This window comes from Ochotona curzoniae, unplaced genomic scaffold (genome assembly GCF_017591425.1).
Source record: "Ochotona curzoniae isolate NIBS_2020 unplaced genomic scaffold, NIBS_Ocur_1.0 scaffold_4701, whole genome shotgun sequence".
NCBI classification, from domain to species: Eukaryota; Metazoa; Chordata; class Mammalia; order Lagomorpha; family Ochotonidae; genus Ochotona; species Ochotona curzoniae.
In genome coordinates, this window is record NW_024467122.1 from 60870174 (window position 1) to 60888253 (window position 18080).

Below are 18080 nucleotides of genomic sequence, written 5' to 3' on the forward strand. Positions count from 1 at the left end.
TTTCTAAAGCGCCCCCATATACATTATTCTCATTTAAGACAACAAACACAATACAAAATTTCTACTTGAATTAAGTGAACTACTAATAAAAACTGAAAGTAAATAACTTTCTTGCATGTGCATTTTAAAAAAATAATGTAAACCATTTCACAGCCTGCGTCACTGAATCTCTGTGATACACGGGTGGGGGAGCACTTTACTTAATGCCTGTGACTAAGCATCACTGCCCACTGTGGGTGGACCAAAAGTTTCTCTGGTGCGCATTAACTGGACATCCTTGTCAGCCATACAGGTATCACAGCCCCACACTGCTGATGCTTCTGCAGTTAGGAGGCCATAAGCAGTTTCAGTCATTCCAGTACAGATCCGATGAAACCACTTCTGACAAGAGGCCTCACATAAGATGGCATCCTGATCATCATTCACTTCATTTGTACAAATTCCACAAGGATACACGGGGTCGGAAGACGAATGGCCATGACGGCTTGGATGGATAGACTTACTGCTTTTTTCTGTGGTGCACGTGTCTGCTGCACCTCTGGGTTGTCGTGGCTTATTCTGTGTCCCATTTGCATGGCTGTTGTTCGTAGCTTCAGTGCTACTCGAACGGCTGTTTTCTTGATTTACCGGATTGTTTCGATTAACATTTTTTAATTCAATGTTACTCTGATTCACTGTGTCATCCGTATTTAAATGAGGTGGATGAGCAGAGGAATTTTGATTTGCATTTTTGGTAGTTCCTTGACTAAAGTCTTGTTTTGGGGGAGGTGCTTTTGCTTGACCAAAGGTATTTGGGGGAGGAATAAAAGAATGGTTAGATTCTATGGGAGAAGAAAAATTTGAATTATTCCCAGGGACAAAATTAGATGCTAAATCAGGATTAGGTACTTGGCTAACATTCTGTGGCGGAATCTGACTGAAGTTTTCAGCAGGGTTTTGCCTAAAATGTTGATTAGGCATGTTAACATTCTGACTTAGTACATTATTATAAGAAGGATTTCCAAAACTTGAGTTATCATGTGGCCCAAAGTTAAAAGCATGAGGTCGATTAAAACCCATGCCCAATGGATTCTGAGGAAATGGATGTGGCTGATTCCTGAGTGAGTAAGGACCACAGTATGGGGAGGACATTCTTGGGGGTACGTGAGGTGGCATTCTGAATGTGCTATAGCCCCCAAAGCCAGGATAACCAGGGCCAAGGTAAGGATTTGATGAAGGTAGTGGTTTATAGGAAATGGTATTATAGTTGTCGTCAAATGGATTAGCAGCCACTAGATGGTCAGAGTTTGGATTCGGTGGTGGAGCATATTCAGACAATGGAGGAAAAGAAGGTCCCTGGAATGAGAATGTAAAGTCAAATACAGGTTTTTCATTAAAGAAGTGATTTAAAAATCCCCTGTTATCCTAATACCCAAGAATCTGGTTTTACTCACATTCCTCTCATAGTGTTAGAAAATTTAATTTCTCTATTTTTTAATTATAATGAATGATTACATTTAATTATACCAGATTAAAAAAATGTACAAGTTTTCTTCATTTAGAAAAGGAGATAAAATATAATTTTAAGAGATCAATTCCATTGTTACCACAAACCCCAAAGTATTTAACTTTCAAAAGCAGATTCACTATCATCATTTTCATTTAATGTGCTTACCTGTAACTCTACTCTGATTTCAAATACTAAAGCATTTTACCAAAACACCTGTCATATGCCCAAATAGTCTAAATTTTTTTCCTAGTACAATATTTTGGAGACACTGTTAAATTATCCTTAAAACACTAAGTTCTAGGACTACAAACTGGAAAGTCAACTGCAGTTTTAGTCAATTGCAAAGTTTTAATAGTGGTCTAAAGGAGGGGGGGGAATAATCTGCATGTGAAAATACTTACCTGAAACCTTATTAAAAACAGAGTACCTCATAAATATATACAATAAGACCGTTTAAGCCTATATATATATATATATATAATTTTTTATTCCTATCACAGGTTATAGTAGTAAAGGATCCATATGATTGCTTTATGAAATGCACATCAAATTGATTAATAGCTGAATGTCACTTCAGGTTAAAATTGTTCCATGTATTTTAAGGTATTTTAGTAAAATGACATGAATTTATGCCTTCTAAAAACCTTTAAGCTTTTTTACACATATTTTTATTTTGAATTTTGAATTGTGTGGTACAATTTCTTATAGGCTGGGATTCCCCCCTAATTCCCACCCCCAACAGATTACCTTTAAGTTTTTGAATTGACATTTTAATTTGTCTGCCCATACGTTTTCCTGCAATAATTTACAACAGTAGTTCCTAAAATATAATCAATCTATAATTCACTATCTGTTTTTTAAATGAAGCCAGGAAACAAAATCCATGACCAAATTACCTAATGTACCTAATACTACCAACAAACAAATCTTTAAGAAAATGTCAACTTACTTGTGCGTTTGCCTTGCGTTTTTTCTTATCTGGGCTTCCTAGCTGTACACCTGGTCCTCCTAACCCATCCAGTCCACTATCACCACCTAAAAAACAAACAAACAAAAAAGATATTTGCACCTGTAACTGTGATCATCTTAAGTCTCTTATAGCAATAGCTATTATATTTACCCATTTATGGACTATCTATTTTTATTAAATAAAAGCAATGCTACGCTTTTCTGTTGTACTTTAAAGTCTCTTCCGGTTTCAGCCAAAACAAATCATGTCTCTGTGCTTTTATGTTTATTATTCTTTTAATTTTTAAAATTTTTTAAAAAATATTGTTTACATGTTTGAAAGAGGGCATGCCCTTGTGAGTCTCTGATTAGGGTAGAGAGGGTCAGTTATGAAAGAAGGTCAGTGGAACAAATGTTTGTTTTTTTTTCCCTCCTGTGTTCACAGAGGGGTGGACACTCCTTACTGTTAAACCGTATGAGCACCTGGGGATGGAGGATGGGGGATGGCCATTTGATGACACTTTAGAGACCCCAATATAGAGAAGGGAGTTCTGAGGGTGTTACTTGAATGGTTTTGATAGTTCTGAGACATTGTTGGTTTCATTGCTCTAGGACTAAGAAAATCTTTCCAAGGTCTATTGGTTAATAAAGCCCACTTTGGTGCACCCAGAGACCCAGGCACTTGCTGCAAAGCTTGGCCAGGAGGGTTGTCCAACCTGTTCTGTTTTCCATTTTTTGATGAGGTAGTCAATGTCCCCATCCCCTGTTGGCCGAGATGAGCTAGCAGTCATGTCCCCTGTATGCATCTTGGCACGCTGTCCACTGCACAGGCATCAGCAACTGAGGAGGCCCAGTCCTGATACATGCACTCCAAGGTCGACCATACATCCTGTGATTATTCCCTGTAGCTGGGGTCTCAGTCCAGCAGGTCCAGCTGGGGAGTCCCCCAAGAAACCTTGCTTGGGTTGATCTTATACTTAACTTGTGTTCACCAGCTAGTGCAGAATCAGGTTCGTTCCATCACCTACATCAGCCAACACATACAGCTGTGGATGCAGCTGCCTGGTAAGTTCTTCTCCAGCTCCACATCTCACGTGAACCAATGAATGCTGCAGTGCAGCCCAGGCCAGCCCAGCCCCAGACCAGGTCTTCACACATACCACTGGGTACTGTGGCCTAGTGGGGTCGACCCACATTAACTCCCACTAACCCCCAACAGGTGCACCCCAAGCCCCAGTTTGCATGCCAGCCTCTGCTGTGGCCTATTCTGGTTGAGCCTACATTCCATCCAGTTCCCAAGCATACCATGTGTACAGCAGCTTAGCTCAGCCTGACCTGTCCCCAGAACCTGCCCTCACATATGCCAATAGGTACTGCTACTTTGTCCAGCCTGGCCTGCCTCCAGCCCTGGTCCTCATGCTCACCAGCAGGAGGCACAGCCTAGCAGGAGGAGTTATATTTATTATTATTTCAGGGAAAAAGGGAAATAAATGGCCTACACTCCCTTGACATTAAAGTCAACTTCTTTACTCCCTCTACAGCCATTACTATTAGTTTCTAATCTAGCTTTTCAGGAAAAATCTAGATAAACTTATAGTCTAAACTCAGAGTTAAGTATCTGCATAATGTATTTTTAGGGGACACAAATGAGAGCATAATAAAAATTAGTTTGTACTTTGCCTTTTACTTGAAGATCATATCACTACACATAAATTTGCTTTATTCTTTAATAACTATTATTCTCTAATTACAATTGACAAAACTAGTTACTGCTCCTTATTTATGGGTGTTTGGGTTATTTCCAAATTCTTATTGTTACTACAAATGAAAAATATATGTATAAGTATCTTTATATACATGTAAAAGTATTCCTAGAACTAAATGGGATGCTGGAGTTGCAGGCAGCAGCTTAGCTCACTATGCCACAATGCTGGCCTAAACTTTTTTTTTTCACAAGATTTATTTATTTGAGAGTTACAGAGAGGGAGAGACACAGAAAGGAAGATATTCTATCTGCTGGTTCACTTCTCATGGTCAAAGCTATTTTAATTCTGTTCCATACTTTTTATGTATTCAGTAATTATGTTGCTCTATTAAAAGCTAACTTCTTTATTTGAAAGTCAGTGACTGGGACAGGCAGAGAAATCTTCCATCTGCTGGTCCACAATGCCTGCAAATTCCCAGGGTTAGGCCAGGCCAGTGCCAGGACTCTAGAGCTCTATCTGGGTCTCCCGTATGAGTAGTAAGGACCCAAGAACTTGAGCCAATATCTGCTACCAGTAGAAAGCTGGATTAGAAACTAGAGTTTCTAACCTATACTAAAACCAAGGCACTCTGATATGGAATGCAGGCGTCTCAAGCGGTCTTAACCGAACACGCATTTCAATGATTTGTTTTAATCTTAACTTGCTTCCTTAGATTTCGAATTACCTTTCATCTCATTTAACTGTATTAGCTTGTCTATGTGTTCCAAAATACATATTCCTATTAAATTCTGTCAGCTGAAGCATAGGTAAGAATATTAGGGGTCTTTGGCCTTCTGCATGCTGTTTTATTCCTTTTTTTAGTGAATCCATTTACTTTGCTTTAATATGCTTGCACAGTCATCAGTGTTTTATCTTTCCTGTGCTTGCATAGCTCTGCCTAGACCTTTTATTTGTCACATGGGTGACATTTTTAACTCTTATCTCCTCACGTTTCACATTTTTTTCCCCTAGGTTAAGGTGGTAAGATCCATCTATTGAGAAAATGATGTGACTTTATTAAATGTTAAATTCATACTAAAAAGATTTATTTATTTTTACTGGAAAGGCATATTTACATAGAGAGAAGGGGAGACAGAAGATCTTCTACCTGCTCATTCCCAAATGGCCTCAATGGTCAGAGGTGAGCCAATTTGAAGCTAGGAGCCAAGAGCCTCTTCTATGCCTCCCATACGTGTGCAGGGTCCCAAGGACTTGGCCATTACCTTGCTGCTTTCCTAAGCTATAAGCAGACGTCTAAAAGGGAAATGGAGCTGCCAGGACTCAAACCGGCTCCCACATGAGAGGTCAGTGCTTAAATGTGGAGGGCTAGCCTGTTGAGTCACTGTGCTGGCCCCACAATTTTTTTTTAATTATTAGTTATTTTTATTTCTGATGATTTTTACCTAGTTGATTAGAGTGATTAAGGTCAAGGGCTACAGGAAAGTGGGTGAGATCACCATTTCCATATTTTCTTTCCCCCCGCACCCCGTAACCCACAACTTACTTATTTTTTTTTTTTAAGATTTATTTTTATTATTTTTTTATTGGAAAGGCGGATGTACAGAGAGGAGAGACAGAGAGGAAGATCTTCCGTCCGATGATGATTCACTAGTGAGCGCAACAGGCCGATACTATGCCAATCTGAAGCCAGGAGCCTCTTCCCAGGTCTCCCACGCGGGTGCAGGTTCCCAAAGCTTTGGGCCGTCCTCGACTGCTTTCCCAGGCCACAGGCAGGGAGCTGGAAGGGAAGCGGGGCTGCCGGGATTAGAACCGGCGTCCATATGGGATCCTGGGGCGTGCAAGGTGAGGACCTTTAACCACTTGCGCCACCGTGCCGGGCCCAACTTACTTATTTTTGAATGAATCGTTACTTATGCTAGTGAGTGAGACCAACCTCTTAGGTTTTCTTTAACATATCCAGGCCTTCAAGTCCAAGTTTTGTACTTGTACCTAGATGGGATGTGTAGTAACACATTCCCATGATGGGATTTTCCTTGTCCCCTGACTCAATATGTATCCTTGAATCCTTTGGCTCCTGTGTTTCAAGAACTTTTGGGGGGGGGGCAATGTTTACACAGTTGATCAGGGTGGGAAGGGGAAGGTGGGTGAGACCATTGTTTCCAAATTTTCTTTTTCTTCTTCCTGTATCTGGGGGAAGCCACACCCCGTCTCCCAACCCTTCAGTACCTGGGGCTGGGGAACGGCCACCCAATGAAAGGCATTTTTAACCTTTTCTACTTCACTCTTTTTTTTTTTTTCCTATTAAAGGAGTAAGAATACCACTCATTTAACTTGTTCATCTCCAGGACTGAGTTGGTTATTGAGAACTGTCAGCGTTCTGTACATCAGCCCTCAATTTCCGAGGGGTGGAGCTGTTCTAACAGCCCACGTTACACACATCACACTATCCAGACTGCTGTTAGTGCGCTGTGTCTTTTCCCTTGTTTATTTTTCCATTATTCTCTTTCATTTTCAGAATTTTAAAAGATTTTATGAAGTAGATTTGCTCCATCATTTTTAGAAGTATTATATCAGTGTTGTTTTACTTAATATAATAAATTTATGATGTAGGTCAGTCACTCCCACTTCAAAAAAAAAAAAAAAGATAAAGGAGTCGCCCCACTGGCCAAGCAGCACAGTGAAAACCTAACACTAAGTATACAGTTCAGTTCAGAGACCTTTATTATTTTCACTCTGTAATTGCAGAACACGCCGTTACCCAGGACCCTGGCACACACCAATCAACTTCTGTGTAAGAGGATCTGAATGCCTACTTTTTAGCTTGCTGAGTTATAAGAATTTTTTATATATTGTGAATTTTAAACTCCCAACAGGTACATGACTTTCAAATATCTTCTTCCCACAATGGACTGTCTTTCACTATGGGAGTGTCCTTTGAAACACACAAGTTTATAATTTTGATTAACCCCAATTTATATATTTCTCCTTTGGCTGCTTGACTAAAACTAGGTTTATCTAATTCAAAGACACCAGTTCACCAGTATTGCCTTCCTCAGTAGTCCACAAAAGGCAAAAATAGAAACTTCTAGTTCAAACCAAGAAATTTCTATCCCTTCATTTTAATATAAAGTAGTAATCCTACTTGAGAAGACAGTTCTACAGAAAGGACTTTCACCGAGATCCAGTTCACTCCTGGTCACTTACTAAAATGTGACAGTTCAGATTTGACTAAGCCTATGATTATTTCTTCATAGACTACCTAGGAAAACGAACTAATGATTGCACTCGTTATGAATATATGCTGAACAGGCAACTGTTCTTGCATCTGAATATCTAAAGATTCTGATGAGTTTGCTAAGCAAAAAAGAATTAGCAATGACCTGAAAGGTCAAATAATAAGGTGGTTATATAAATAAACCAAGACATCAAGCTTTAAAGTCCTGTCTTTCCTAACAGCTGTCATAAGTATTTCATTCTTACCAAAGTATAAACAGTAAATTCCTAAAAATAGAATATTAATAAGGAGCCTTTAATATATAATAAAAGATGTCTGAATTACCAGTCACAGCATTCTAAAGAATACCGAGGAACTATGATTTAAGTTTAAAAACTCACTATTTTTATTTTTTAAATTATTATTTTATTTTGATAATATTTACATAGTTGATTAGGGCGCAAAGGATCAAGGGCCACAGGAAAGTGGGTAACACCATTGTTTCCACATTCTCTCTCTCTTTTTTCTGTATCTGGAATAATGGGAAGGATAAAGGGAAAAGCCACACCCAGCCTCCCAACCATCCCAGAGTCCCCAATGTGGGGCATGTTCTAAGGGCACTGTTCAAATGGTTTTGATAATTTAACAGTTATGAATTGCTGCCAATCTCACCATTCCAAGCATGATGAAATCGCTGCAGAATCCACTGGTTGACATAGTAAACCTTAGAGTCTCCATTTGCCCAGATATTCACTGCCAACACATGGTTGGATAAAAATTTAAATGGAAAAAAAAATATTATCTTAATGGTATCTACTATCTCTATTTACTTTCCAAATATCAAAGTTGCTTGTAATTTTAAGGGAAAATTATGATAGTGGGAATCATTTAAGTACTTTTTTTAAAAAAAGGTTTATTTGAAATCCAGAGCTGTAGAGAGAGGGAGAAACAGAGAGAGGGAGAAACAGAGAGAGGGGTCTTATACCTGCCATCTCCTTCCCCAGTTAGCCACAAAGGCCAGGGCTGGGCCAGACTGAAGACAGCAGCCAGGAACTTCATCTGAATTTCCCATGTGGGTGGCAGAGACCTAACACCTGGCCCATCTTTTGCTGCTTTTCCCACACCATCAGAAGGGAAGCAACTAGGACACAAATTAGTGCCCACATGGGATGTTGGCATGGCAGGCAGTAGTTTCTACCTTTTATGCTATAATGCTGTGTTTTCTTGCCACCCCCCAAATCATGATGTCCTATTTAAGGAGAGCAAGTGAGAAAGTATTATGAGCCCAAGGTAAAAATAAGATGCCAAGTACAGATCCAATAAATGAACTCCCAAATTTTACATGCCTGGAATAAATAGACACTGTTCAGACCACATGGCTGATTTCTTTAAGGCAGGTGGAAAAGAGACAAATGTTGAAGGCAATAAAGAATGTTGTTCAGGGACCTGGCATGGTAGCCTAATGGCTAAAGTCTTCACCTTGTATGCACTGGGATCTCATATGGGCGCCGGTTCTAATCCCGGCAGCTCCACTTCCCATCCAGCTTCCTGCTTGTGGCCTGGAAAGCAGTTGAGGACAGCCCAAAGCCTTGGGACCCTGCACCCACATGAGACACCCAGAAGAGGCTCCTGGCTCCTGGCTTTGGATCATCTCAGCTCTGGCCGTTGTGGCCACATGCGGAGTGAATCAGCACATGGAAGATCTTTCTGTCTCTCTTTCTCTCTGCATATCTGACTTCCCAATAAAAAATATTAAAAAATAATAAAAATAAAAAGAATGTTGCTCAGAACTGATGTGGTTTAATGTGTCATATATGATTAATGATGTGTCACATGTAATATTAAGAGCCACATGTTAAATAACATTCTCGTAATAGACTGTTGGCACAAGGCATGTAATACACAATGTCCATGAAGTGCTTGAATTTTGTTTTTCTTAATACTGACATAATACTGCAGGGTAAGTTACATGCTTTAAGAAGAAAAATCAGGAAAGAATTTCAGCTTTGAATGCCAGTGTTGGAACAGGTTTCTTCTTTGCCATGGAATAGTCTCCATTTTTGGTTTACAAGGCCAAAGTAATATAGCATATTATAAGGACTCAGTTAAGGGGTTTGTTCTCAATGAAACTGATGATTGTATTAATTCAATAATGCCATTTGTCTAATAGGCTACTTGATTATCCTATAACTTATGCAAGTGTGACATCAGATACTAGGATTCGTTTAGTAGCTAGAATGTTATACTTTGTTGTTTTTATAGCTGAAGTACCTGAATAACTCCCAGAACTAAGACTGAAACCAGAGGGGTAAGATCCCTTCTAATTTGAGATGGATTACCATGAGATTGCATTAGCAAATTAGAAAAGGATGTTGAGAGATGTGCTGGGGTTTGATTGTTGGGGAGAGAACAGGAATAGTAATTTGAAGAAGCCTAGGATGTCTGTAAGTGTATAGCAAAGATGAAATGGGATTCTGTGTTGTAGGAAATTACTGACGGGTGGTTTGATTCTATTTCATGAAGAAATGGGTAAATAATGACTATAATGGAAATAATGAAGGATGAAGTGATGAACTGAAAAGCCTCTTGACAATCATTCCACCAGAGTCATAGCAATATATGATTTATAATTTCTATGCTCTCCAGAAACATATTTGTCCTAATAGTAATACACAACCCATCCATGTTATAGTTTTGAACATAAATAAGATAATCCCAGTGTTTCAGGTTTCTAGCAAAGCACAGGCCACAGTGTAACCTCATCCTACATGTATTAATAAGTAGATTAAAAATGTGGATGCTAAAGCTGTGAACCAGTAGACAGAAGATTTCTGTCTCTTCTCCTCTCCCTGTGACTCTTTTAACTAAATATATATTTTTAAAGACTCTGTTACTTGGGAGTGTTATTCAACAGGAAGAGGCAGAACCTTCTACTCCTTGGTTCACTTTCCAAATGGTTGCAACAGCTGTGCTGGTCCAAAGCTGGAAGTTCAGAGCTTCTTCTGGGTCTCCAGACAGGTGTTGAGCTCAAAACATCTGGGCCATACTCCACTGCTTTCCCAAGCCAGTGGCAGAAAGCTGGATCAGAAGTACAGTGGCTAGGATTTGAAACAGTACCCATATGGAAAGCTGCTGCCACAGGCGGAAGATCAGCTACCATGCTAGCCCTTCAAATAAATAAACCTTAAAAAACTATGGATGTTTGGTTCAACCTCAGGGCTTGAGTGGTGGGAGCTTCCCCAGCAGCCTGATGGCTACTGGGGGACCTGAACCAGGGCGGACTCAATGCTTAGGGTCCTAGCCACAGCCACTGCTGCCACATAGTAAGCAACTCCTTACTTTTGGGCAACTAGCATGCCAATTGGTGCCAGGCTCTGCCTGCTGTCCACCTGGCTAGCTCTGGGGTCTTAGGGGTGTGGAATTGTTGCCTAGAGTCATCCATGAATAAGGCCACTGTGCATGTAGATGAGGAATAAATCCTGAGGGACTCCCAATGACAGGTAAGCGAGGGGACTGAGACCTGGTGGTATGGAGGGGAGAGGTCAGAAGATCTGTATGGGGCCCGGCGCGGTGGCACAGTGGTTAAGGTCCTCACCTTGCACGCCCTGCGATCCCATATGGGCGTCGGTTCTATCCCGGCAGCCCCGCTTCCCTTCCAGCTCCCTGACTGTAGCCCGGGAAAGCAGTCAAGGACGGCCCAAAGCCTTGGGACCCTGCACCCACGTGGGAGACCTGGGAAGAGGCTCCTGGCTTCGGATTGGCATAGTATCGGCCGTTGCTCTCACTTAGGGAGTGAATCATTGGACGGAAGATCTTCCTCTCTGTCTCTCCTCTCTGTATATCCGCCTTTCCAATACAAAAATAATAAAAATAAATCTTTAAAAAAGAAAAAAAAAAAGAAAATCTGTATGGATCAGACTGATATACCAGCCTACATTTGAGTCCTGAGTAGGGATTGTTATCATGGAACATTGCTGACCACCACACACCACTCCATGTGAAATCTATGGCTGGGGAGACTAACCAGCACATGAGAGAAACAGATACGGGGTTAGATTCTGGGGGGGATATGTGGGCCCAACCCTGTGGAAATATAAGTCCTGCTGGTTAGCTCAAGAGTTGCGGTGGGAAACTCATCTAGTGGGTCAAAACTCTCACTGGTGATCACATGTCCAGGCCTGAGGGTAGGGCAAGCTGGGCAAAGTAGCTCTAACTGTTGGCTAATGTGTAGTTTGGTTTTGGAAGCAGGGCAGACTGGGAAGGGCTGAGCAAACCTTAGCTCACTGGAAAGAGCAGAAACCAGGCTGGAGCAAAGGTCATGCTAGGGCTAGGCTGTTACACTTACTGGTTTGCATGAGCCAGGGATGGGAGCAGACTGAGCAGGACCAGGTTCCATCACCCACCAGCAAGAGTCAGGACTGGGGGCAGGCCGGGTCAGGCCATGCTACAGCATCCAATGGCAAAGGTCATAACAGGTGAGGGCCTATGCCAAGCTGGGTCAGAGCAACCACTGGCATGTGCACAAGATCTGTGGCTGGGAACAGGCCTGGTTGGGGAGCTAAGGGGACACCCTGGCTGGGAAGAGGTTCGCATTGGTGAGTGTGGGGGCTGGAGTGGGAGTTATGTTCTGGTCTGGATATGGTTGCAATGTCCCTCAACACAAGTGTAGACTGGGGCTAGGCGTGCCAGACTGGGCTAGACTCCAGCATTAACTGGTGCTCGAGAGGACCAGAGTAGGTTGTAAGGACAGGCTAGGCTAGGTTTATGCACCTGTTGAGCCAGATGTGAGCTGTGTCTGTGTGTGGACCAGGCAAGGCTGGACTGTAACACCCAACAATAAAAAACAGAATGGGTTGAAGGCCGGTCAGGAAAGGCCACTGTTCCTGCTAGGACAGGAGGTGGACTAAGTAGGACCAGCCCATGGACCCACCGGTGTGCATGAGATCTGATATTGGGAGAGGTTCTGATGGAGGAGCTTGGAAAACTCCTCTTTCAGGCCATAGTCCCTGCAGGTGAGCACAAGAACCATGATAAGGAGCAGCCCAGACCAGGCCAGGGAACAGTACCCAGTGGCATACATTTGGTACAGGTCAGGGGTAGACCAGGCTGGGCCAGTTCCCATTGCTCGCTGGTGAATCCAAGCACCAGAATAAATTATGGGTCAGGCCAGGTTCAGTCAGTCACAACACATGCCAGTACACATTACGGCTGGGACTGAGTACCAGCTGGGCTGGGCTGGCCTGTAGCCCCACTAACATGAGTTGGAACTGGGAGTGGGCCGGGCTGTGCCAGGCTATAGTATCCACTGGCAAATGCCAAGGCGAGGAGGGCCATGCCAAACCGGACCGCAGCACCCAATCAACATACATGAGAACTGGTGGGTAGAGCTGGTAGGGGGACTACACGGGGCTCCCTTGCTGGTCTACCACTCCCACTGGAGAGCGTGAGAGCTGGTAAGGGGGCAGACCAGGCCAGGTAGGGCTACAACACCTGTTGGCCTCATATGAGCTGGATTAGGGGAAATCCAGGCTGGGTTGACTGTTTCTACTGGTGCATACAGAAGCTAGAGTGGGTGTGGATTAATTGGGCTTTGCCACAGCATCAGCTGGCAGATGCTGGCACTGGGGGCTAACTCTGTCAAGTTAAACTGCAGAACCACCTGGAGAGTGCAAGTGCATGATCCAGAGTGGGGTGGGTCCACTAGGGAAATGGTGGGCACTTCTCCCTTGGGTTGCCACTCCCACTGGAGAACATGAAAACCAGGACTGGGGCAGACCTGGCTAGACAGAGTGGCACCACCAACATGTGTGTGGTCTGAATGGATAGTGGGGCTAGTTGGGTTGAACTAAGCTTCAACGCTCATTGACATGTTTGAGAACTGAATGGGATGTGGGACAGACTTGACCAGTCTTCTCTACATACTGGCAGGCACAGGAACCAGGGCAGTGCCAGGAATGGTAGGGGATTATTGTGGGTCGCTCAGACTAGGCTGCAGCTCCCACTGGTTTGTGTGAAGGCCAAGTAAGTGTGTGGTGGGCAGGATCAGGCTGGACTGCAACACCCATTGGTTTGTGTAGAAGACGGGGCTGGAGACAGAACTGACCCAGCAATTGCAACCACCAGCATGTACATAAGCTGATTAGGGTGATGTACAGTGCCAGACCCTATATTGGCAAGCACACATAAGAATCAGGTCTGGGATCACCTCAGTCAAAGTTTATTTGGGGATCCCCCAACTGAACTGCTTGACTCAGAACTTCAACCATGAAGAGAAGTGCAGGTTCCATGGTCTGACTGTGAAGTGCATGTGTCAAAGCTGAGCCTCCTCTGTGGCTCAGTGGAGCAGTGGACAGTATATCCAGGTACACATGGGGGCTGTGGCAGTACATTGGCACTGACAGAGAGCACCCAGTACCACAACAAAAGACAGATGACAGAGGACAGAACAAATTGATCAACTACCCCAGGCACATGTTGGCAGTGAATGCCTGGGCAAGCGGAGACTCTAAGGTGGACTATGTCAGCCAGTGGATTCTGGAGAGATTTCATTGTGCTTGGAATGGCGAGACTGGCAATAATTCAGAACTGTTGAACTATCCAAACCACATGAGCAGTATCCTTGGAGCGTGCCCCACATTGGGGACCCTGGGATGGTTGGGCAGTGGGTGTGGTTTCTCCCTTTGTCTCACCCCTCCCCCCATATACAGGAAGGAAAAAAGAGAATGTGGAAACAATGGTCTTACCCACTTTCCTGTGGCCCTTGACCCCTTTGCACCCTAATCAACTAAATAAAGATCTTCAATGTAATAATAATAATAATAAACTATGGATGTTCTAGGCATGTAAGTATAAAATGATTCAGCTATCATTTACTTATAAACAAATAAGGGTGAAAGAGAACAAAGTAATGATATCTGATGAATAATGTATTGTTAAGACTATTCCTGTAATGACTTATAATGCATGCTACTTCTAAAAGAGAACAAAAATTTCATCATGCTGCAATACAACTGGCAAGTCAATGAATGAGCAATTAATAATTTTAATTAGGGAGTGAGCATTTTCAATGTTAGTCATTAGGTTCTTATATTACAGTAGAGCAGTCATTTTAAAAAAATTTTATTTTGATAATCTTTACAAGAAGCTGTTGAACTTATCTGGACAATAACATGCTGGACTCTATGCTTGGTAGATGCTTGCAATGAAAGAATCTCAACTGAACTTGAACTGTGGCAATGCAGCAAGGTTGAGGAATCCACCATGGGGGGAGGGTTGGGGGAAGGGTAGGGTGAATCCCAGTGACTAAAAAACTGTGTCACATAATGCAATGTAATAATAATTTGAAAAAACGTTATTTTGATAATCTTTTTTTTGTTTTTAAAGATTTATTTATTTTTTATTACAAAGTCAGATACAGAGAGGAGGAGAGACAGAGAGGAAGATCTTCTATCCAATGATTCACTCCCCAAGTGAGCCCAACGGCCTATACTATGCCGGTCTGAAGCCAGAATCCAGGAACTTCTTCCTGATATCCCACACGGGTGCAGGGTCCCAAAGCTTTGGGCCGTCCTTGACTGCTTTCCCAGGCCACAAGCAGGGAGCTGGATGGGAAGTGGAGCTGCTGGGATTAGAACCGGCGCCCATATAGGATCCCGGTGCGTTCAAGGTGAGGACTTTAGCCACTAGGCCACACCACCAGGTCCTATTTTGATAATCTTTACATAGCTGATTAGGGCGCAAAGGGTCAAGAGCTGCAAGAAAGTGGGTAAGATCATTGTTTCCACATTCTCTCTCTCTTTTATTATTTTTTTTTTTCTGTATCTGGAGTACGGGGAAAGAGAAAGGGAGAAGCCCTACCTACTCTCCCACCAATGGGCATTGGAGTCTCCCTCCAAGGGCACTGTTCCAAGTGGTTTTGATAATTCAACAGTTCTGAATTGCTGCCAATCTTGCCATTCCAAGCATGATGAAATCTCTCCAGAATCTACTGGCTGACACAGCCCACCTTAAGAGTCTCCATTCGCCCAGATTTTCACTGCCAACACAGGGCTGGGGTAGATGATCACTTTGTTCTGTCTTCCGTCCTCTGTTGTGGCACTGGGTGTCCTCTGCAGGTTCCGATGGACGCCATATCCTCCATGTGCACCTGGATATGCGTCTACAGCAATCACTTTTCAATTCATTAGTCACACTTAAATGAGAATCTAGCACTTCACATGGCACTCTTGACCTTACTTTGGTAACAAGTTATGACTGAACCTGCTTTACATTCCTGTTTGCCACTAATGCCACAAGATAAACCAAGACGATTAAGGCAGTGGTTGAGTTTGTGGCACAGAACCAAGAAAAGGAGACTGCCAAGGCCTTTTGCTACACTCTGATTCTTTTACTTGTTAATACTTGAAATTTAGTTTATCACTTAATATTACTTGTTGAGAGCCCTCTGTAATACAATGTGATATGGGGCCCAGCTCAATAGACTAATGGCTCAATCCTTGCCTTGCATGCATTAGGATCCCATAGGGAACCCATCCCTGTCCTGGCTGTTCCACTTCCCTTCCAGCTCCCTGCTTGTGGCCTGGGAAAGCAGGCAAGGATTCCCCAAACCCTTGGGACCTTAGTTCCTGGCTCCTGGCTTTAGATCAGCTCAGCTCCAGCCACTTGGGGAGTGAACCAGTGGAGAATAAATCTGATCTGCTTTTCCAATAAAAATAAATAAATCTCTAAAAAAATACAACATAATGTAAAAGAATGATATCAAGAATGTAGGAAGAAGAGTCTATCATTTGAAGAAAGAAAACATATTTACCAATATTATTATCCTGTTATCTCAATCAATCTCAACTAAATAAAATAATACTCTTAGCTCCCTTTCATCCCTTTAGTCTTTTTATTATATAATTTTTTAAAAAGATTTGTGCATTTTTTTTATTGGAAAGTCATATTTGTAGAGAGGAGAGAAAAAGATAAAGATCTTCCATCCACTGGTTCACTCCCCAAGTGGCCACAATAGCTGGAGCTGAGTTCATCTGAAGCCAGGAGCTAGGAGACTCTTCCAGGTCTCCCACATGGATGCAAGTTCAAAGACTATTGGCCATCCTCTACTGTTTTCCCAGGCCATAAGCAGGGAGCTGGATGGGAAGTGGAGCAGCTGGAACAACAACCAGTGCCCATATGAGATCCCACTGCATGCAAAGGGAGGATTTTAGCCACTAAGCTACCATACTAGGCCTACCCTTCAGTCTTTATTTTGAGCTGGAAATTGAAGTTGTGTCTTTCCTGTCAATATTATAGTAGAATACTCTGATAAATAAAGTACATTTTCTCATCCAAAGAGTCTCTAAATTAAGAATTCCTGGGGACTGACACCATGGCTCAACAGGCTAATCCTGTACCTGCAGAGGCTGGCATCTGATATGGCTGTCGGTTCATGTCTCAGCTGTTCCACTTCCCACCTAGCTCCAGGATTGTGGCCTCAGAAAGCAGTAGAGAATGGCTCAAGTACCCGGGTTCCTGCACTTGCATGGGAAACCAGATGAAGCTCCTGGCTCCTAGCTTCACTCGGCCTAGCTCTGGCAAGTGCAGTTACATGGGAAGTGAACCAGAGGCTATACTATCTTTGCCTGTCCTTTTCTCTGTAAAATCTGCCTACCAAGTAAAATAGAAATAACAAAAACAACAAAGAATTTCCTTGAGGGCCAGTGTTATGCCAGGTAAAGCATCTGTGTGTGACACCAGCATCCCATATGGGTGCCAGTTCAAGACCTGGATCCAGTCCTCTGCTAACGTACCAAGGAAAGGAGGAGAGGACGGCCCCAGTGCCTGGACTGCTGCACTCACATGGGAGACCGTGAAGCACCTCCAGACTCCTGGCTTCACCTGGCCCAACCCTCACCACTGTGGGCATTGGGGAGTCAGAGGGATGGAAGATGTATCTCTCACTTCTCTCTATCTATGACTCTGCCTTTCAAATAAATGAATAAATCTTTTGGAAAAGAAATTCATTGATAACAGAAACTCAATTTTTGCTTTACTATATGTAAGTACTGTTTATTTTATAAAATGTAGGCCAGTTTATAAATTTTTAATAGATATTTTCTTCATTTAGATTTATTTATATATTTATTTATATTGGAAAAGCAGATATACAGAGAGGAAGAGAGACAGAGAAGATTTTCCGTCTGATGGTTCACTCCCCAGGCAGCTGCAACAGCTAGAGCTGAGTCCATCTGAACCAGGGAGCCAGGACCTTCTTCCAGGTCTCCCACACGGGTTCAGGGTCCCAAAGCTTTGGGCTGTCCTTGACTGCTTTCCTAGACCACAGAGAGCTGGATGGGAAGCAGAGTTGCTGGGATTAGAACGGGTGCCCACATGGAATCCCAGCACCTTCAAGGCAAGGACTTTAACCACTACGCTATTGCACCAGGCCCCATTTTATAAATGTTTTATAAATTTATTTTAGACTGGATCCAGTGCAGGATCTCATATGGATGCCAGTTCTAATCCCGGCAGCTCCACTTTCCATCCAGCTCCCTGCTTGTGGCCTGGGAAAGCATTCGAGGATGGCCCAAAGACTTGGGACCCTGCACCCGCATCAGAGACCCAGAAGAAGCTCCTGACTTCAGATCAGCTCAGCTCTGGTTGCTTGTAACCACTGAAGGAGGAAATCAGCAAACAGATCTTCCTCTCTGTATCTCCTTCTTTCTGTCAACCTGCCTTTCCA

The 18080-nt window shown here is 42.9% G+C and overlaps 1 protein-coding gene across 1 annotated transcript in view; it reads right to left on the reverse strand.

The window, feature by feature from the left end:
- Positions 1–205: 205 nt before the first annotated feature.
- Positions 206–18080, reverse strand: part of PYGO1 (pygopus family PHD finger 1) — a 30403-nt gene continuing 12528 nt past the window's right edge. Inside the window, exons 2-3 of the mRNA XM_040969767.1 lie at positions 2439–2524; positions 206–1335 (exon numbers count right to left, since the gene is read on the reverse strand). Coding sequence (XP_040825701.1) covers positions 214–1335; positions 2439–2524 — 1208 coding nt within the window. The 3' untranslated portion in view covers positions 206–213. The remainder of the gene's footprint in view (positions 1336–2438; positions 2525–18080) is intronic.